General features: G+C 45.9%; 1 protein-coding gene across 1 annotated transcript in view; it reads left to right on the top strand.

The window, feature by feature from the left end:
* KDM3B (lysine demethylase 3B) overlaps positions 1-10521 on the top strand; it is an 89048-nt gene extending 78527 nt beyond the window's left edge. The window contains exons 19-24 of the mRNA XM_082254092.1: positions 1577-1707; positions 2854-2973; positions 3145-3284; positions 3374-3550; positions 4006-4140; positions 9854-10521. Coding sequence (XP_082110218.1) covers positions 1577-1707; positions 2854-2973; positions 3145-3284; positions 3374-3550; positions 4006-4140; positions 9854-9934 — 784 coding nt within the window. The 3' untranslated portion in view covers positions 9935-10521. The remainder of the gene's footprint in view (positions 1-1576; positions 1708-2853; positions 2974-3144; positions 3285-3373; positions 3551-4005; positions 4141-9853) is intronic.
* The last annotated feature ends 11889 nt before the right edge of the window (positions 10522-22410 follow it).

Genomic DNA, 22410 nt, shown 5'->3' with positions numbered 1-22410 from the left:
CAGCGGGTTGGATCAGATGGGATCGGATGAAACCGGACATGCTGTCCGTTTTCAGCAGATCTCCCCACAGAGGACCTCTTGACAGGTCCGTCTCTACACAGTGAACCTGTCATCCACCTGCTCATTGGGGATCAACGGAGGGGTTTATCATACAGCTCTAGTGCATGACTACTTTTCCTATTCGGTAACACTTAATACAAAAAAAAAACTTCTTTCCTACGCTTCCCTGTAACACTGCCTGGTGCACCTGCTAGGAAATTATTTTTATCTTTATAATTTAGGAAGTCAGATGAATCTTATGAATAGAGGTGTTAGGAGTACAACTGGACAGACTTCAGCACTATGTATTCCGTTGGACATTAGTATGCAGAAAACTTGAACCCTTTTTTGACTTTAACACTGTTTGTAATTGTAACTGCTCTTAGCTTGTGAAGGGCTTTCCATGGCCATCCTATTATTTAGAGGTCCTTGGTGTGCCAGTGATCCAGTGTCACATTGTTATTACTCCTGTAGGATAACCGAAGATTGAGCCATGTTTCTATCCGTTTGAGACATGGTCCCAGGTTAGCTTTCCCTTTTACTGAACTTTGGGAAATACTCATTTTGTATCTGAAAAGTTTTCGTTTAAAGCGGAGTTCCACCCTGGGACTTTTTCTTTAATAAAAATACCCCCGGGACAGTCAGGGCTAGTGCATTCTGCAATGGCTAGCCTCTGATCTGTCCCGGGTCGCACTTACCTGCAAGAAGAAATACTTACCTTGAAAATGTATTCTCCAGCGCTGCCATCTCAGGTGTGGGCAGCTTGAAGCCAGCGTGATCCTCTTCTGTGTCCTCTTCCGTCTTCTTCGGTCCCACGATGCACTGCACCGGCCCCGCCGTCACTACCGGTGCCTCAGCGTCATCCCTGCACAGCTTCTGGGCATGCCCAGAAGCTGTTTAGCAAGGTATGACGGCGCCTGCACCGGAACTGACGTCGGGGCCAGGGCAGGCGCATTGATTCCTGGGAGCGATGACGTTCAGCTCCCAGGAATCATTGCAAAGCCAGAAAGTGACGAATCGCCGTGGCCGCCGAGGGGAGGAAGAGGAAGTAAGGTGAGTATATTTTCTTGTAAACCAGGTAAGTAAAGAAAAAAAAAAAAAAATTGCGATTATCCATTTGTTTTTCAGGTGACCCGGAGCGAGAAGGTGGAGGTAAGTTTAATTTTAGGGTGGAATTTCCGCTTTAACAATTATTTCAGCAATGCCATTAAGGTGCTATATAGAGAAACCCACCCATATAGGCTTCTGTTACTTTGTACTCAAAAATGGGTCATGCTTTCTGTATGTTTAGCATTTTTCTGAGAACAAATGAGTGCTGTAAAGCAACCAAACAAATGTGGTCATTCAGATTCTGTCATTTTTAGGTACAGATTTCAACCTCACCAGTTTCCTGCGTACACAGTTCTTATTCCAGAAATAGATAAGTGAGGCCCAGTGGTGTAAAAAAAAAAGAGATTTTCTAGCTTGCTTTATATCTTCGCTGGTAAAATGCTTTCATGAGGCTGACATTTTTAAATTATTTCAACTTTTGTTTTAGATTTGAAGATCTGATGGAGAACCTTCCTTTGCCAGAATATACAAAAAGAGATGGGAGGCTTAATTTGGCTTCTAGGTTACCCAGCTATTTTGTCCGACCAGATCTTGGACCTAAAATGTACAATGCCTATGGTATGCTTTAGTTTTGATTTCATTTTATATACTGTACTTTGCATTCAGAAGCTACAAATCCTCATTTGTGTTTTTTTTGTTATTTTTACAATATGCTGATATGTAAACGTAATTGCAGTTACGTTCCCACTTCTAATAACTGGAGACCTATGTAAGGGGGTTAAAAATTGAGTGTTATTATCTAGAACAATGTTTCACAACCTTTTTTAAGTTTCAATCACCCTTTAAAAAACACTCTCGAAGCACTCCATTCTAAAAAAAGCTAAACTAATAGGTTTACATAACCCAACCACATCTACACACGTAGGACGCCCAACTTTAGAGGTGTTTTATTCTTCCAAAGCAAATACACCTTTGCACAGTGGTACTAACTAGTATTCCAATGTTTCTCTTCTCCCACACTCCCCTAATGTGACACCAGTGCTGATGAAGGCGCCCGACGTCCAATGGCATCATTAATTAGGACCTCAGCAGCTAGAAGGTTGCAATGGTGCACAATGAAAACCCGTGGCTTTCTGTAACATAAATGTAGGCTTGATCCACCCACTGGCTTGTACACAATTTTGGGTCCATTTTTAGTGATTTTTTTCCCAGGTGACCTAGGCACCCTGGTTGAAAAAAACTGATCTAGAAGATATATATGCAGTGTAAGATCGGCTACATTTCATAGTTTCTCCATGTATCTTTGTTCAGCCTTAGGGGGAGAGAGGCACATGATGATATATTCAAACCTTCCCTATTTTCTAGGTTAGTACTGGCAAATGCTTTCCCTGTAATGCTACAACACTGGTTGACCTTTTTATTAGGTACACTATCCTTAGGTTGGCCACATTACTGGAGTTGTTTTAGGTGCAGTCAATGAAGCTGGGATACAGTACATTTTTGGCTCTCTTAAGCTTTTTGCTTGGAGGCAGCTTTTTCCTCAGGAATCAGGAGGACCAAGGAATGTGGATAATGCTTATGGGACATTTTAAAAATGCTAGTAAATGGTAACCAGTAATACTGTAGATCATTTGGAAGGATTAGTAATCTAAAGCTCAGAAAATGTGGCAATAGGTGGTCTGGTAAATGTTCTTAGCTATGCTGTAAGACAAGTTAATGTGATGTATGTTTAAATATATTCACTTTCATTCTGCTTTGGTTAAGGATTAATTACTGCTGAAGATAGGAGGGTTGGTACAACAAACTTGCATTTGGATGTCTCTGACGCAGTAAACGTCATGGTTTATGTTGGCATCCCAATAGGAGAAAGTGCACATGATGAAGGTAAGACTTTGTTTAAAACAAAGCCACAGTTTAAGTTTGTGCACTGTTTGTATTGCTTGCTATTAAACTGGATAGCTGATCATTTCAGTATGACAGTGCTGCACTTATTTCAGGCAGACATTTGTATTCTTGTAAAGCTGTAATGTTTAAATAACCACATTCACATTTCAGAGGTACTTAGGACCATAGAAGAGGGAGATGCGGATGAAGTAACAAAAAAGCGAATTCATGATGGAAAAGAAAAACCTGGAGCTTTATGGCATATTTATGCTGCCAAAGATGCCGAGAAAATACGGGAACTGCTTAGAAAGGTACTAATATATTACCATTAATGCATTTCTCACATTAAACACATACTGCTAGCTTAACCCCAATGTCATATTTTTTTTACCTTCTGTAGTATGGGGATGAACAGGGGCAAGAGAATCCACCAGACCATGACCCAATACATGATCAGAGTTGGTATTTGGATCAGGCGTTGCGTAAGCGTCTCCATGATGAATATGGTGTACAAGGCTGGGCAATTGTGCAGTTCCTTGGTGATGCGGTCTTTATTCCTGCTGGAGCCCCACATCAGGTACCAAGACTTGTCTTTTATGCTTTAGGGTTAACTTAAAGATCATTCACAGCCAGACATGCACTATTAAAACAACAGTCACAATGTACTTTTTAAAGTAAATCTGTCACAAACCTAATCAGTTTGAGCTAAGCACCAAAGAAAATGTGTAATTTAAGAAAAAGACTTCAGAAAAATGGTTATATAGGTAGAAGTTATATGCGACCAGAGCGTGGCAGTTTCAATTTCTCCTGAATTTCTGACAAAGTTATACAACAGGTGTCCTGACCTTGATGCAGGCTTTTGGATGTGGCTCAGAATATTTTACACCAGAGGATCAGGCTGTGTTATCAAAAAGTATTTAGCAGAGGTATCCCAAATCCTCTTACGTTGGGTTTTCTCAAACAAACCCTCAGTGTTCTAAAAGGCAATGCTTTAATTGTATTTTTTTTTTTTTTTTTATTCTTCCACCAAAGGTCCACAATTTATACAGCTGTATAAAAGTAGCCGAAGACTTTGTGTCTCCAGAGCATGTTAAACATTGCTTCCGCCTAACACAGGAATTTAGGCATCTGTCAAATACCCACACCAACCATGAGGACAAGCTACAGGTAGGGTATTTTCTGTGCTTTTTGTATTACACGATTACATTTTGATTTGTTTTCTGATTTAAAGTGAAATCAACATTTCCCAAAGTTTTTTTTTTTTTTTTTTCCTATTTTTTATTTTTATTGGGGTTCTGGTGTGACTTTTGGTCTTGTTCCCAAACCTGGAGATTGGCTGCTATTAACATACCACACTGACTTCTATTTTCTCTTTCGTTCATCAACGGACACAGCGCTCCATACATCAGAACTATTTGGTTACATTGCCTCCTCCAGGAGTAGGACTAGGCAGAACAAAACACCTGGCTACACCCATGGGCCGTCCTCCGCTTGGTATATAACCCCCCTCTCTGCTCTAGGTAATCGGTTTTAATCTGTCTAGTCAGGAGTAAGGACCTAGGCTCCCGGCTGGGATCTCTGGTACTAGTATTTTTTTCTCTTTCCTTGCATTCTTTTTGTTTTTTCTGTCCGGAGATCTACAAACAATTGCCAGGCTAGGCGGTGAGCTGGATAATCTAGATCCAGTGGTCCCACCCCCCCGCCCTGCCAGCGAGCGCGTGCAGACCTCAGCTACGCACTAGGTTGGCCATGACATAGCCTCACAGACAGAGACTGGCCCGCGAGTTAAATGTCTCGCTGGGCTGCATACGACCGGGCTTGAGTCTGAGTCGCAGCGTTCCCTTGGCCGACAGCTTCCCTACTTCGATGGCGAGGATTCTGCCTGGAGCGTTACCTGCACCATGGAAGGGATAAATACAGTCCTCCCTTTTTAGCGTTTTTTTTTTTTTGGGGGGGGGGGGTGGACATGGGTAACCTCTAGGGACGGTCGGACCTGCCTGCAGGTTCCCTCCTCCCATCCTTAAAAATCCCCCAGTAAGCTGGGCTTCCCCCACTCCCTTTACCTCCTGTCTGGACCTGGAGTCTGGTGGGTGTCCCAGGGCAGAGGATGCAGCGCAGACCCCTGGGGTCTCCCCCGCTATCCCCATTCTGTAAGAGTCCTGGGATAGTGTGTCCTGCCCTGGTAGTCTGGAGGGGTCCCAGTGTAGGAGACCCCTAGCTGCATGCCCCATTGTTTACAGTGTGGGTATAGTGCAGAGGGGTCCCAGTGCAGAGTGCGCAGTGGAGTCTCCCTCAACGTGTGTCCTACCTTCAGGAGGGGGTCCACTTGCAGAGGGCACAGGGAAGATCCTAGCAACATGCTGTAGCTGATAGCGGCCATTTTCTTAGTCTGGCTGGTCTTCGCGTTGGCAGCCTTTTAGTGTAGCCCGATGTGACGGGGGCCATTTTTACTTAGTCCGGGAGACACTGGAGACGACTGAAGCCTCGTGGGGATGCCGAAGCTCCTCCTCCCCCTTCTCTCCCCCCCCCCCCTCCCTTCTCTCCCCCCGGGGGCGGATCCAGAGTCTAATCTCGGGAGGGGCACTGTCATTTTTATTTTTTTACTAGTAATGGTGGGGATCTGCGATTTTCCGACAGATCGGACCCCTAACTGACATTTTTGACACTTTTGGGGGAACAGTGACATTACTACAGTAATCAGTGCTAAAAATGTGCACTGTTACTGTACTAATGACACTGGCAGGGAAGGAGTTAACCCAGGGGCGATCAAAGGGTTAAATGTGAGCCTGGGGGGTGCTTTCTAACTGGGGGGGTGGGCTTGTAATATCAACACCGAGACCTGTGATCCTAAATAGGAGGAACACAGGAGCTCTGCAGTGATTCCAACTGCAGACCGCCGTTCTCTCTTCATAGAGAGCGATCGCGGGTGCCCGGCGCCAATCCCGGCTGCTGGCCCTGCGCCTCGGCTTCCCCCGCTGGCAAGTGGGCACGCGCGCCCCCAGGATCGCTCCCGCACACCACCGTACAGGTACGACGATTTGCGACAACCTGCCGCCATATAACTGTGGCGGCTGGTCGGCAACTGGTTAAAACAGCGACACTGGTTTAAAGTGTTACATGCATCCCCATGCCGGCATGCCATTTATTTGTATTCTGACACATGGCTGCACTGTCCTAAAATGACATGCTGGTGCAGGTCCATGAAAGCACCCTGCATGCACACCTGGAAGCATGACATATTGGGACACACTGGCCGTGTGTCTCAGTAGAAATAAATGGGATGCCGGCACAGGGATATATGCAACACTTTATGCATCCTAAAGCCAGTAAATGACAGCCCTGCATGTTAGACACATGTATGCAGCACACCCTGTGTGAAGGAGGCAGAAAGATTATTTTCACTGTTATTCTATATCCTTATCATCATGACAATCACACAATGCAGGTGCTGTGGCTCAATGCATCTGTACTGTGTGATAATAATGATGATGGAACACATTTAGCCGCTGTCTAATTCCTCATGGTGGCTGGCCAGCAGCAAGGACATGGCATAGGTGAAGGGGGATGGGTGTGTTACTGTACCTTTTTGGAGACAAATGAATTCATTGCAGCCTAGATGTTTTCCTCACTGCCCCAGCCTGCTATGGGAACCTGTCCCTCTGTGTGTTCACACACACAGACACACGCTGCTGTGTCTCTAATTCCCCCTCAGCCTGAGCCCGCCCTCTCCTCTCTGCACCCATTGGCTGAAGGAGTCAGGCAGTGATGAGGCTGCTGCCTTATATCAGTCCGCCTGGCCGGAACCTTCATTTTATTGTTGCAAAATGCGGCTCCTGGTGGTATTAATCCACCTGAGCAGGGAATTTAAAAAAAAACTCTCTCTATGATACAGCATCCTGGGCCACTCTAAATGAACTGATGGGGCTCAGGGATTATATTTTAGGTCTCCTGGGAGCCGGGGGAAGCAGAAATAAAGTATCTGCAGCTGCATTTAGATAATGCCTCTGTAAACTTAAATCTGGTACTATTTCCTGGGGGGAGGGCAATTGCTTCGATGCCCCCCCTCCCTTCTCCTCCCCCCTCTCTCCACCCCCCCTTCCCCTTCCCCCCCCCCTTCCCCTTCTCTCCCCCCCTCCCCCCCCCCTCCCTTCTCCGTCCCTGCCCCCCCTCCCTTCTCCGCCCTGCCCCCCCTCCCTTCTCCGCCCTGCCCCCCCCTCCCTTCTCCGCCCTGCCCCCCCCTCCCTTCTCCTCCCTGCCCCCCCCCCCTCCCTTCTCCTCCCTGCCCCCACCCTCCCTTCTCCTCCCTGCCCCCACCCTCCCTTCTCCTCCCTGCCCCCACCCTCCCTTCTTCTGAAGTTCCTACAGGGAATCAAGGGCAAGGATCTTCCAATCAGTCTAGTGGCCATAAACATCCCTTGGGGGCTTCCTCTCAGCGAAGACCAGTTGTCCCAAGGGCTGATCTACCATCCTGCTTTACAGTTGCTGCTTTTAATGGCTTAGCTATTGAAAGCCAGGTACTGAGGGATAGAGGTCTTTCTTGAAAGCGTACATTTCTTGGTGTGAGTCAATTGGCGCTCATCCTCGATCCTTTTCTGTGGCTCGAATCTTAACCTTTCTTCAACAGGGCATTGATCAGAAGTTGGCCTTGAGTACTATCAAGGGCCAGGTGTCTGCCCTGACAATCTTCTTTCAGCGACCCCCTAGCCACGCACTCTTGAGTTATGATTTACAGAGCGCTGTGTCCATCAATGAACTTGGAGAAATGGACTTTACGGTAAGTACAAAAATCCAATTTTCTCCTGTCAATGTCACACTGGATACCCGATACTGGAGATTTGTAGTGACCTCAATACTTTTTAGAGTTTGCTTGAGCCTAAGAAAGTGTAAGTACTGGGGCCCTGGGGTTCTCGGTCTACTCTATGTTCAAGTAAAAGCATTGTGCACATGGGCATAAAATATGCGGTTTTCAGATTTGTAATGCATACATTTTTTAACTGATCTGAACACAGATGTATGTTAATAAGCTCATATACCCTGCTGCAACTTTGTAATCTGGAGCTGCTTTCAACTGTATAGATATTTGCATCCACAGCCCTGCGTATGGACCGAATTTAATCCTGTGTGTGGTAAAACGTTTGTGCCAATGATTAAACCAGGAGCCACCCGTGTCCTAATTTGCGCTGCCTACATGTAAACATCAGCACAAACATTACATGTGTATGGACAAGTTTTTTTAAAAACTCATATGTTTAATGTGTGAGTCATGGAGGTAGCCAGCCAGCCCAGATCCCCTCTCTGTTTTACCAAAGTCTAGCTTTCCCTCAGGGATTCTGGGACGATTTAATTTGCCGTTTCCCATTTGGTAGGTGCATGGAACACCATAGATGCAGGGTGCCCAACTCCTACCTACACTGTTTTCCTCAAAGTGAAAGGGACAGACTGTTTCACATGCTTCACAAATTGCAGAACCCTCACCACATCAGAGAAAAAGTCTGCCAATATTTTGTTTCCTTCACTGGCTGTAGATGAGAAGGACATGGATAAAGTATAAAACAAAAAGTTAGAGGTGCCAAATATTGCCTCAAGAAAACACAAACAATTATATAAAATATTTTCCTTAAAAACAAAAAAAAAAAAGGCTCAATTGTTTTTTCGCATTGTTATATCCTTTCCCTGCTACCAAAACTGCACCTTCTAAACATTTGTAGATATATTTGTACAAATACAGCTCAGCAAATTAGAGATAGGAGGTATAGCAGATGTCATACAGAGGAGTGTCCACCAGGTCCCGAAGCATTTCACATAAAAGCTTTTTCAGGGAAGCTTGATGCAATATATAGATAACATGCCCTGAAAATGGTGCTACACCCTGGTCAAACATTATCCCCTACCCCCAAAAAATTGTGGTTGTAGTACAGAAAAGGAGAACACGAACTGTGTATGGTGAAAGAGAGTACACCAGAAAAAGCCTTATTTGTTGTACCGAGCCAGTAAAAGAACCACAGAACAGACACAACTACCCAGTTCAGCAGATAATTCAGTATATGTGGTAGGAGGTGAAATTGCCCAGACCAAGTTAATGAATGAAGTTGCTGCCAAAATTCCTATATATCACACGAAGATCCCAGGATTAAATGGCAGCGCGGTTTGGTGGTGTTCAGTCAGTACAGCGTTAATCATGAGCCAGTAAAATATCTACCAATGTTTAGGAGGTGCAGGTTTGGTAGCAGGGAAGTGGTATAACAATCAGGGAATACAATTGAGCCTTTTTTATCTTTTAAAGAAATGATTTTATAATTTTTATATTGAATAAACATTCTTGTTTTTTTTTTTTTTTTTTTTTTAATGTGTTTTTCTTGAGGTAATATATGGCACCTCTAAAATCCCTCCTCTCTTTTATATTTTTGTGTTATGCAATGTCCATGATTGGGATGTGGTGCCAACCTATTCATGTCTTAGCCTCGGTTTCCACTAGTGCGGCTACGAAGTCGTGCTACTTCTAGCACGACTTCATAGCAAAAGTAAACCGCGGATTCAGTTAGACTTGTCCCTCATATATAGAGGGAAGTCGCGCTCAAAAGTAGTACACGATTTACTTTTGAGGTCGCGGCAACTGAAGCCGCGGCAGTGGAAACGTGCCCCATTGAAAACAATGGGTTTTGACTTGCTGTGCGATTTGACATGTGTCATGTCGCACCGCAAGTCGCACTAGTGGAAACCGAGCCTTATTTCCAATGTGTACAAAGGACAGAAAATGTTGTAGAACATAATTTGCCCAAAAACAAATAATGCTTGTATTCCATTGATCTGTCCATGATGCTCATAATGTAGTGTTTATTTTTTTTTTTTTTTGTTTATTTTGTTTTCGCTTTCATTTCAGGTGAAAAATATTATCTATCATGCAGTGAAAGATGCTGTCGGAACATTAAGAGCTCATGAATCCAAGTTGGCTCGAACATAGAAAACACCGTTTTGTTTTTTTTTTGTTTTTTTTAGCTCTGAAGAATAACGTGACAAAAGCCTTTGTGATTTCTCAATTGCTTTGATAGAGGTGACTGTCTTAAAGTATGGATCCATTAAAATCCAGCCAGGTTTTCTATAAATCCTCATATCTGAGGTAATGTGGATTGTGTTTCACTTATGCACTTAACTGAATCGTTTTAGCACTGGACAGTTGTGCTTCTAGTACAATTCAGAGCTGGGGACATAACAGGAGCACATTTGGATTTTTGTGTACGATTCTCCGGACGTTGAAGAATCCTGCAACCTGAATTTTAGATTGACTAACATAGTTAATGTGTTACAGGAGAAAATATGTTACACCCAGTTGTCTAACACAATGGATAAGTTTAACTTTGTCCTAGTAGGTTTTGCAATACCGGTTAAGTTGTTAAACCATTTTTAAACAGCATAGTTCAATATGCTAGTTCTAAATACAAAGGAGGGGTGCTGAATTTATGCTTTTACTGGGGAAAAGTGGGCTGCACATATGTATTTATTAAGAAAAATAGGTTTGTAGTAAAATAATAACTCTTTCATGAAACAAGACCTTTTAACAAATCCACCTCTGTTTTTCCTGTGTTACAAAAAAAAGGCACATTCAATTTAGTCTTCCTTTCAGATTGACTTTCCTCTGTAGATTTATTAATTCATGAGGGCAAGAATTGTTTAAGTTTAAAAATCTCCAAAACATTCTAGAACATGTGGTAATGCTAACAACAGCCACTATTAGGCATCTTAGCAGAGCAAACTAGTGGAAAGTGCGTGAAACACAGGGTTTCTTTGTGAACCTAACTTGTTAATAAGCTGGACTGGACAGCGATGTTTCACATTTCAGAGCTTTCCATACTGACCTCTGGAAAGGTGAGCATTTCTTCATCTGTAAAGTTGTGCCACTTTGCAGGTGTGTTTATATAAATATATATATATTCAGTTTTTTTTAGTGTTATACTGTAGAACACTTTTAATATAATTTCATGTACCTTGATTTTGTGAAGGGCTGATTAGGGTTTCCATGTTCTTATTAAAGTACAATAAATCTCTCCTGAGTTTTTATATTTTAATGCACAGCACTATCAATTACATATTTTTGGCCACTTTACAAGTTCCAGACGAAGCCAGTCCTGACATTTCTGTCAACGTAATGAAAATTTTTTTTGTGCTAGAAAATTACTTAAAACTCCCAAACGTTATATTTTTTTTTTTTAAGCAGAGACCCTGAAGAATAAAATGGCGGCTGCATTTTTTTATGTCGCACAATATTTGTGCAGCAGTTTGTCAAATGCAAAATTTTAGGAGAAAATACAATTCGGTTTTATTAAACACAGACACATTATAATACCCAATTGTTTAGTAAAACATAAAAGATATTACATTAAAGTATATAGATACCTAACTTGTCATGCTTCAAAATTGCATACGGGTACCTAAAAAAATCCCCACAGTAAACACTTTAAAAGCCTTTACAGTTAGAATTATTTGTGCTTGCTCTGACATTCGGGGCGATACATCACCATTTACATGTGGGACCTACATGCGAGTTCACTTTGCACTGGGGGACCGGATCACTTGAAATTTTTATATAAATATATTATTGATTTTTTCATTTTTCATTTTTTTTTTACACTCCCTTTTTTTTTTAATCAACTTTATTGCGACAAAATTGCTTGTGATAGCATGGACCATGAAAGGTCCTCTTTATGGAGAGATTCTGGGATCTTATTAAACCTCCTATCTCTCCTCTGGCCTCCAAAGCATCTGATCAAACTGAGATTGGTTTGATCGGATGCTTTCACAAGCTGGTAAGGGCTTGTTTACATCAGACTGAAACTGGAAGTTCTGCTCTGTACCCGAAAGCCGATGCTGGAGGTCTCTTACTTACCGGGCTCCCCGGTGGGATGGGAAAGTCATGTAAAGGTGGGGGAGAGGGGGGAACCCTCTTCCACCACCTGTAAAAGTGATCCGACAGCTGTATAGCCACTAGGATCACCTTTACATAAAAGAAAATCGCCAGCTGAAAAAATACATACCAGGATCACTACTCTGGCTGCAATCATTTTAGTATAACCACTTTAACCTCTTCCGTTTTTGTAAATGCAGAATGGTCAGGAAGTGGTTAATGAAGAAACTAGGCCCAGTTTCTTTGTCAAAAGCTTTGTGAATTCAGTGTGCAGTTGTTTCACTGTATTTTCTGTGTTCAAAAGATTCTACAGCCACAAGAATAGTTTATGACCTGTGCCTGCAGCCTTTATTATTTGGTATTGGTACATTCAGAAATGGAGCTTGTCAGTGAGGACTTTGCTGGATGGCCTCTGCCCTCCACAATGTAGCTGGCAATGGAGTAAGCACTGAACTTGGACTTACCCTACTTGCCTTAGTATCTGTGCTGGGAGCTACCATAACCATTGCTTCACACGCTCCTGTATGAAAAGTACTCTGCCATGACACAGCATCCATCCATTTCCTGTATACAGTCTTCCAGTATGCTCACCTGTCACAGTTGTTAACAGATTACATTGTGTTATGTATCTGTTTGAACAGATCCATTTTTAACATTTATATTTCTTAATTGTACATTACAAGGACACATGATCTTAGTCCTTAGACCATGTGTTATGCAGGTGATTGGACACTGGCCAACATAGCTGTAGGGACAGTCCTGGCATAACCACTCCTATATTTTTTAAATATACTCGCCACTGCTTCCACCTTGCAACTTTCCATTTCAGTTGGCTGCACCTTGAGTAACAAACCCAGGCCCACTAGAAAGAAGATATGGGACAGACTTGTAATGTTGCCCCAGGCACTGGATCCTGTGTTTGGAGCTAACCTCGGCCCATACTGCAGCACAATGCGTTAGCCTCAGGGTGCTTTATAGGGCCAGGACCGTTATTTATCTGCCAGTGGATTCCTGTCCCTGAAGACTCCTAGGGGAGGGGATATGCCCACTATGAGGGTGAAGACCTGTATGGGATTCAGTCCCTAATATCCTTTCTCAGCCAATGGGGCCGCAAGACTGGCATGGTAAGTCAGGGCTGAGGGGTTAATATTGAGTTGTCTTGTACAGTGACTGGCCTCATCTTGAAAACATATTTGTTCCACCCAAGTGCTTTTCTCCTCCATATGCTATTGAGAAGTGGTTCCTAAAAAAGACATGTCCAGCCTTTTAAGTGGTTGTAATCCCTAACAAGTGACTTGCCTCAGGTGATACATATAGATTGAACAAATCCTCCTACTGTAGTTGTACCTGTTTATCTGCAGTCTTCAATACATCCATACAAAGTGCAAACATTTTAATGCTTTTATGAGCTTTTAGAAAAGGGGGAGGGGAGCCGAAATTGCACACTGCAGAGCTCGGCGAGCAGAGTTCTGAGAGCTAATTGGAGGGAAGGAACACACCTCCTGCACACAGGAACAGAGCTGAGACTGTCGATCAAAGGCTGTGTGCTAGAGGTCTCTCCCCTCTCAATTTCTTTCTCTTGGAGAAAATTTATCAGAAGTAATTTGTGCTGATAGCAGAGGAACAAAGCAGAAGACCAAAATGACACTTGGGGATCTTAATTAAGCTTAATTAACCACTTAAGCCCCGGAAGATTTTACCCCTTTCCTAAACCAGGGGGTATTTTGCGATTCGGCACTGCGTGACTTTAACGGACAATTGCGCGGTCGTGCGACGCTGTACCTAAACAAATTTGTTGTCCTTTTTTCCCACAAACAGAGCTTTCTTTCGGTGGTATTTGATCACCTGTGCGATTTTTTTTTTTTTTTGATCATGCGCTATAAACAAAAAAAAGAGCGTCAATTTTGTAAAAATTACAATATTTTTCAAATTTTTTTTATATGAAATTCCCAAAAAGAAAATGTAAAAATCAAAATGTTTTAACATTTTCGGCCAATTTGTTTTATGCTACATATGTTTGGTGAAAAAAAAAAAAATTGCAAAAATCGTATTTTGATTGGTTTGCGCAAAAGTTATCGCGTTTACTAACAAAGGGAAAGACTTTTGTCATTTTTGTTGTTTTTTTTTTAACGCGTAATGGCGGCGATTTATTTTTTTTTTTTTAATTTTTTTTTTTTTTGCGGGACTGCGACATTGCGGCGGACAGATCGGACCCTTGACTGACATTTTTGACACTTTTGGGGTTACCAGTGACATTACTGCAGTAATCAGTGCTATACATATGCACTGTTACTGTAAAAATGACACTGGTAGGGAAGGAGTTGACTGTATTGGAGAGGGAGGGGTTAAGTGTGTCCTAGGGGCATGTTTCTAACTGTGATTGGACATGGGTACTAGTGTAAAAACAGAGATCAACGGTCCTACATAGTAGAACCGTCTGATCTCCATTTTTACACAGGGGAGAATGACAGGCTGCTTGTTTACATTAGCCGCCTGCCTTTCTCCCTTCCCGGCAAATGATCGCGAGTGACCGGCGGACATCGGGTCCGCCAGTCACACGCACTGACTTGTTAGGGAACGAGCCGGGGCGGGCGCTCGCCCGCTATTGGCTCATAAGCGAGTGACAGGCTAGTGACGTACCGGTACGTCACTTTGCCTGGCCGGGGCTGACCGCCGCAGTATATGTACTTGCGGCGGTCGGCAAGTGGTTAAGAAAAGTACACACTGTAGAGGAATATGTTTTGTTTATATTTCATGAGGTTTACAACCACTTTATCAAAACAGATTTTCTCTATTCCTTCATTGACGGACGCAGTTCTCTTTGATTCATATCAGTAGGGTTATACTGCCCCCTACAGGAGTAGGACACTAGGCAGGAAAAAGTTCTGGCTACGCCATGGGCAGTCCCGGAGGGTACACCCTCTCTCTTCCTGCAGGATGTCAGTTTTAATCTGCCTAGTGAGGAGTAAGGACCTAGTTCCTTGCTGGGATCTCTGGTCCTGGCATATAAAGTATTTTTTTATGTAGAATTGTTTTTTTAGCTAGCTTTTTTTTCTCCGGGACTTTTTTTCCTGTGAGATCTTCAAGCAATTATGCCGGGCTGGGCGACAGACTGGACCCCCATATCCAGTGGTCACCCCAGTCTGGCCAGGGAGCGCGTGTATGCCTTAGCTCCGCCCCCCCCACTGTTTGGGCCTACCTGAGCCTAGGGCCTAGTGTGCAGGCCGCATGGGGGGCCGGGTGAGTGTGCGTTGTCCGCGGTGCTCAATGATCGTGCGGGGGGCGGGGCCTTGCTGGGGTTCTTCTGAAGTGGATGGGCATTTGGGGAGTCCCCCAAAGGGCCCCCGAATACCGCAAATTTTGGGCGGGCCGCCATTTTGTTGTAGCCTCTGTCTGCTTCTATGGAGGTGGCCATCTTGGTACACCCGTTTTCGGCCATTTTGCTGGAGATTTTTTGCAGTGAAGGCTGGTGGGAGTGCCTGAAGGACAGTGAGTCTTGAGGATGGTCTCTCCCTCTCTGTGGGGGTCCGTTAGCACATGCCTGACCACCACGGGGGGGCGCTGTGGGTCAGTTTATCCCCTTAAGCCCCGGAAGATTTTACCCCCTTCCTGACCAGGGCCTATTTTGCGATTCGGGACTGCGTGATTTTAATGGACAATTGCGCGGTCGTGCGACACTGTACCCAAATGAAATTGATGTCCTTTTTTTCCCACAAACAAAGCTTTCTTTTGGTGGTATTTGATCACCTGTGCGATTTTTACTTTTTGCGCTATAAACAAAAAACGTGTGTCAATTTAAAAAAAAAAAAAAACAATTTTTCAAATTTTTTTTATATAAAATTCCCCAAAAAAAAAGTAAAAATCAAAATTTTTTAATTTTTGGCCAATTTGTTTTGTGCTACATATAATAGATTAATAGTGTTTGTTTTCAGATATATGTACGAAGGTACCGACATCCCAATTAAATGCAATTGAATGGGGAGAACCCCAAAGAAACTGGGAACGGCTCAAGGTGCCAGAGCCAGTCACCAAAGGGAAAAAGAAGCTTGCTTCTTTTTCCCTTTGGTTTCTGTTACATATGTTTGGTAAAAAAGCGTATTTTGATTGGTTTGCGCAAAAGTTATTGCGTTTACTAACTAAGGGAAATATTTTTGTTGTTTTTTTTTTTAACGAGTGATGGCGGCGATCTGTGATTTTTTTTTTTTTTTTTTGCGGGACTGCGACATTGCGGCGGACAGATCGGACCCTTGACTGACATTTTTGACACTTTTTGGGTTACCAGTGACATTACTACAGTAATCAGTGCTATACATACGCACGGTTACTGTAAAAATGACACTGGCAGGGAAGGGGTTAAAGAGGAAGTAAACCCTCCTCTGCAAGTTGTAAATATCTCCTAAACATGTACCGTTTAGGAGATATTTACCTTACATGCAGCCAATGACGTCACTGGCGCATGCGCTCTGAAAGGAACGGCCGCCGTTCCTTCAGAGCCCCGTGCCGTGACCGTAGGCTCCCGCGCGCGTGGGAGTGATGTCACCTCGGCTCCGGCCAATCAGATGGCCGGATGCCGCGATCCCTGAAGACGGGCGACTGAACATGTCGCCCGTCATAGAGGTAAGCGGGCGGCACGGCGGGGGCTCGTTCTAAGGTTAGTATTTTATAATGAGCTAGTATGCGATGCATACTAGCTCATTATGTGTTTCTCTTTCAGGGTGAACAAAAAAAAAACTGGGTTTACAACCTCTTTAACTTTATTGGAGAAGGAGGGGTTAAGTGTGTCCCTAGGGGCGTGCTTCTAACTGTATAGGGATGTGGCTTGTTGTGTAACAACCGAGAAATACGATCCTGCATAGCAGGACCATATGATCTCTGCTCTTACACAGGGGAGAATGACAGGCGGCTGTGTTTTTTTTCATTAGCCGCCTACCTTTCTCCCTCCACGGGGAGATCGTGAGTGACCGGCGGACATCGGGTCCGCCGGTCACTCGCGCGCGGACATGTTAGGGAACAAGCGGGAGCGCGCCTCCTGCAGCGCATGCTCGCCCCCTAGAGGCTCACAGGCTAGCGACGTAGATCTACGTCACTTTGCCTGTGAGGGGCTGACTGGCGACGTAGATAGTCGTGTGGCGGTTGGCAAGTGGTTAAAAAAAATTACATTTTTATTTTTTTAAAGTTGCTGGCGGGTTCCTCAGGTTCAGTATGGACCCTGCGGCCATTTTTTCCTACCTGACCCCCTCACGGAGGCCGCAGGGCCTTCCGGATCTCCACTGTCCGTCTATGCCTTTACGGCAGCTCGGGACGCATTTGGGCCCGGGGGGTGGTGGTAGGTGCGCCAAAACGTTTCTCCACCTACCCCTGCCTCTTCTGATGTCTGGGAGTCTGAGTCTTGCTCAGGCGCCGCAGGCGTGGGCCTCCCTGCTGGGTCTGTTACCTCGCGCCCTTAATCCTCGGATGATGAGGATGACATTTCCACCTCCCCTGCCGCGACAGGCGCTGGTGGACGCACTGGCTGTTTTCGGTGCGTGACACCCTGCAGCTTGGGTGTCGCTCATTTTGTTGGCTGCTCCTGTAGGAGGGGCTGCATTTTTTTTTTTTGCGATGCCGCGCTGGTCGAGGCTCCCTTGTATACACCTTGTCGTTTTTGGCGGTGGTTGACCGGAGTCTACTTGACCAGAGTGTTGGTCTGCGGATCAAACTTCTAAGAAGGTCTTAATGGATCTCCCTTTTCAGGGGGATCGCCTGTTTGGTGATGCCCTGGATGACACAGGCTGTCAGGGGTGAGGGCCTTTGTCGCAGTCGGGGTTCCTCCCTTTCGGCTCGCAAACAGTTTCTTCGTCCGTCGTGGACGGTCGATGTGGCGAAGTCCTTCCAGACTTCCGTGTGGGTTCCAGACGACCCTGGTCTGGCGTACATGGGTTTGGTTTTTTCCAGACCTGCTGCCAAGGCCTACATGGCCTGAAGGTGCTTCCTCTCCCATCTAGGGGGTTGAGGACCTGCAGCTGGCCCGGATCCCAGGCTGACTGGGTTCAGGAGGTCATGCGGTCCAGTTGCAGGATCGAGTTTCGATCCGGTTATTTCCGGTAAGGTTTTTTCCCTTACAATGTGCGTCTGTCTCCGGATCGCTTACAGGCGCTCTGTGGGGCAGTTCAGGCTCTGGTTCAACAAGCTGGGCCTACTGGCCTTTTGTTGGTTCCATGCGGATCACAAATTCAAGTTTGTATTGGTTCGCACGGTGGTGGCTTCTCTACATAAGGGGGCTTCCTGGCCTCCACAGACATCAAGCTCCCTACCTTCACGTCCCGTTATGTTCTGGACAGCTACGGGTTCTCAGTTTTTTGCAGTGGGGAAGGATCTCTTGGTTTGTGGCGTTACCCTTTGGTCTCGCTTATGCTGCTAGGGTCTTCACGACGGTGTTGGCTCTGGTCCTGGCGCTGTTGCGGCAGCGGGGCGTATCGGCCCTGGTTTCCTGGCCGATCTGCTTCTCCGTTTTGGAGTCCCCTACGGTGCTGACAACGAAGTTGGTTGTCACCGTGGGAACTCTGGTGGAGTTCAGGTGGGTTCTGAACCTTCAGAAATCATCCCTGGTCCTTTCCATGAGACTGGATTTTCTGAGTCTGACTTTGGATTTGTCCTCGGTCAGGGTGTTTCTCCCTCCGGGGTCAAAACTCTTGGCACTTTAGACTGCGGTCGACTGTTGCTGTTCCGCACATGGTCTTCTCTTTGAACCTGCATGCGAGTTCTGGGACTGATGGTGGTGTTTTTCAAGACGGTCCCTTTCGCTCAATCCCTCTGGGGATCCCCCAGGAGGCACTCCTTCTCGAAGGCGACTGGAATCCAAACTCTCTGGACTTGCGGATCCGGCTGGGCCAGTGCCTGGGGAGTCTTGCTCTGGAATCCTTCCTCCTTGTCTACTGGACAATTGTCACCACGGATGCAAGCTTGTCCAGGTGGGGAGGAGTCCTCGGCAGGTTTTCTGCTTCGGAAGTATGGTCCCTGGAGGATCCAGGTTAACGCTTATTGTCCTGTGGCTGAGAGAGTTCCAGCTTTGTCTAGTTCACTGGATCGGGCACCTGCAGCTGTCCGGTGCACTTGCAATTGACTACGCCGCGACCATGGCTTGTGTCATGGTGCCCCCATGGTGAATAAGTGTCCTTGCTGCCTTGGAAGTGATGTTTCTTCGTTGGGCAGAGCGCCTTGTTCCGGCTCTATCCGCCGTTCCCTTTCCAGGGGGGAAACAACACAATCGGTAGGCGGTTTGCCTCAGTCGACTGGCCCTGGATGCAGGGCAATGGTCCCTTCCTCCGGAGTCGTTCCTGCAGTTGTGCCTTCGTTTGGGGGCACTCTGGACGTGGGCCTGTTGGCATCGCATCTACAGGATAGTGCAGAGGTCGTAGCCCGCTCCTGGGACCCTCTGGCGGGAGCAAGGGTGGCCTCGTGTTCTGTCATGGGCAAGGACATCCGCTAGGTTCAACGCTGAGCTGTTTGGCGTGGTCACCTGTGCAAGGCTGTCGCCGGCATGGTCGTGCGAGAGTGCTCGCGGATGGGCCGAGGTGAGTGTCAGCTGCTGTCTGCCTTTCCTCCTCTCCTGTTGCTGCCAAGAATCCTTTGCAGGATCAAGGTGGCAGGATTTCGGTCATTCTGGTGGCTCCGGATTTGTCTCGCCGAGCTTGGTACACCGACCTGGTCAGGCTTGCCGCTAACGTTCCTTGGTTTTTTTTTTCTCTCCGGAGCCGATTTCCCATCCGGCTTTACGTTCGACGGCTTGCGGGCTTGGCTGTTGTAAGCCAGGTGTCAACGGACCGGGGATTGTCTGCTTCGGTGATTCCCACCCTGCATAAAGCCTGGGAAGTGTCTTCTATGATGATTTTTTTCATCATATGAGAAAGTCGCGTATTGCGTGGTGTGAGTCTTCTTGGGCTCCCCCTCGCTCTTGCTCAGTGGCCGGATCTTGGCTTCCTTCAACGGGGGCATTGACCAAAAGTTGGCCTTGAGTGCTGTCAAGGGTCAGGTTTTGGCTTTGATAATTTTTATTCCACAGGCCGTTGGCTGCCCGTTCTCTGGTGCGTAACTTTTTCCAGGGGGTGCGACACTTGGTTCTTCCTGTGCGATCTCCGTCGCCAACTGGGGACCTTGGTTGGTGCGGTCAGTTCTTCCAGACCCTCCTTTGCGAGTATCGTGGGTATCCCCTGCTTTACCTTATTGTGGAAGGTGGCCTTGGTTGCTGTCACTCTGCACACGGGGTGTCAGCCCTGGCGACATTGTCTTGTCATTCTCCCTATCTGTTGGTTCATGGAGCCAGGTGGTACTTCGTCTGGATCCGTCCTTCCCTCCGAAGGCGGTTTCTAGTGTTCACTTGCACGGGGCCATTGTGTTGCCATCTTGTGTCCTGAGCCCTCTCATCCTACAGAATTTTGCGCTGCATACTCTGGCTCAGCACTCGAGGGGTACTTGGCGACTACTGAGTCTTCCCGTAGTCAGGTTCGCTCTTTGTGCTCACGGATGGCCCAAGGACTGGGCTGCCTGTGTCTGCTGCGACTATTTCCAGGTGAATTGGACAGTCGGTGGTGCAGGCTTCTTTATTTATGGGTCAGGTCCTACCTTTCCTCTCCCTGTTTTTGGCGCTTTCTCCTTGGTCGCCTAGTGCTTCCTGGGCTTTTTGCCATACAGGCATCTGTGCTTCAGGTTGTAAGACTACTACCTGGTCGTTTATTCACACCTTTGCTACGTTTTATGAGGTGGATGTGCTGGCATCTGCAGATGCCTCTTTTCGGCCGCAAGGTTTTTTGCTGGCTGCTGTTTGGAGTGCTTTTGGCCTTCCTTGAGGGTGTTTACTGTTTGTTTTCAGGTGGACATCATCTTTTTGTTCTGATGAGTCCTATCTTGCCTGGTTGGCTGTTTTTGGCCTTGGGGACTTGTTCTTTTTCTGCTGTTCCCACCCCTCATTTTATGGCACTGCTTTGGGACGTCCTTACTGATATGAATCAGAGAGAACTGCGTCAGTCAATGAACAATAGAGAAAACTGGATTTTTGACTTACCGTAATATCCTTTTCTCAAGTTCATTGATGGATGTAGTACCCGCCCCTCTATTTTGAGTTGGGTTGGTGTTACTTTCTGACACTGCTTTGATACAAAACTGACATCCTATGCAGGAAGAGAGAGGGTGTACCCTCCGGGACTGCCCATAGGCGTAGCCAGAACTTTTTCCTGCCTAGTGTCCTACACCTGTAGGGGGCAGTATAACCCTACTGATATGAATCAGAGAGAACTGCGTCCGTCAATAAACTTAAGAGAAAAGAATTTTACGGTAAGTCAAAAATCCTGTTTTCAAGGATCCTGTGGATAACTGGTTAGATGCTCTCCTCAAGGCATTGTTCTCTCTGGCACTGTCATTATCATGTTTGACTGTCAGACTGTAGCTGCCTGTTCCAAAAACATGGCTTTGAAACAAGTTCATTATTACTGGGTCCGTCTATCTTCCATCACCTGGAGCTCATGCCAATTGCATTGAACTATTGTGTTTATGAATTAGTTGTTGGGATCACATAAATATCCAGGATGAGCTGCCTTTCAGCATATACAAAAGAGGTAATTTGGATGCCTACATCGGGGAAGTCGCAGGAGGTAACAGTACTCTCTCACTCCAGAAGAAGACAAAAGCTTGTGCAGACAAGCCTTTGATTAGAGAGAGAGGCTTATTAAGTTACTTACGTTTCTCTTAGGCCTACAAGTTCAATTTCAGGCCTGGCTCACATTTCTGCCACAAGACCTCCAAGTCCAGGAACAAGCCCCCTCGTAATGAGGGAGACGCCACCACTTGTCATCACTGGGGCAGCTATCTGCCCCTGTGGTCATCTGGACATGGCATCTCAGATGCCTGGGTCCAGAATGCTGTATCTAAGGGCTACAAACTAGAGTTTTGGTCTGTGCCGCCATACTCCTTCATGCCATGAAGATTACTCTCCTCCCCACAAAGGTGGGTGAATCTCTGTACTGCTGTCCAGCAGCTCCTTTTGCAGGGGGTTATTGCACCTATCCCAGAAAAAAAAAAAAACTTAACCGGTTCCTTCAGGTTCATAAATTCCATATGAAATCTGCCAGATTGGTCAACCGCGGGAGCCTTCTGGCCTCTGTGGACAATTAAGGATACCTGCAGGCATGCAAAATTGTAGTTTTCTACTTTGGTGTGTCCATGGCACTGCTGGTCTACACCAAGGTGTTAGCTTCTGTCCCAGCTCTGCTGCGTGCCCATCAAGGGATACCTGGATGATCCCCTGGTGCATAAAAAGTCAGTCCAGACCATGTCAGTTAAGTCTAATCGGATGGTGCAGACACTTCGGAAGTTCAGGTGGATAATAAAATTGCAGAAGTCAGCGCTGGACCAGACCCACCCCTTGGAGTATCTAAGCATAATTCTGGACACAACTATTCCAGGGTCTTCTTCCACATGGACAGCTCTTGGGTCTCTACTCCCAGGTTCAGACCCTACACTACAAATGACACCCCACAGTTCACTTTTGCATGAGGGTCTTGGGC

The sequence above is a fragment of the Pelophylax lessonae genome (assembly GCF_965119305.1).
Source record: "Pelophylax lessonae genome assembly, chromosome: 4".
Classification (NCBI taxonomy): domain Eukaryota; kingdom Metazoa; phylum Chordata; class Amphibia; order Anura; family Ranidae; genus Pelophylax; species Pelophylax lessonae.
Note: the sequence above shows the minus strand (reverse complement) of the source record. Positions and strands in the feature narration are given on the sequence as shown.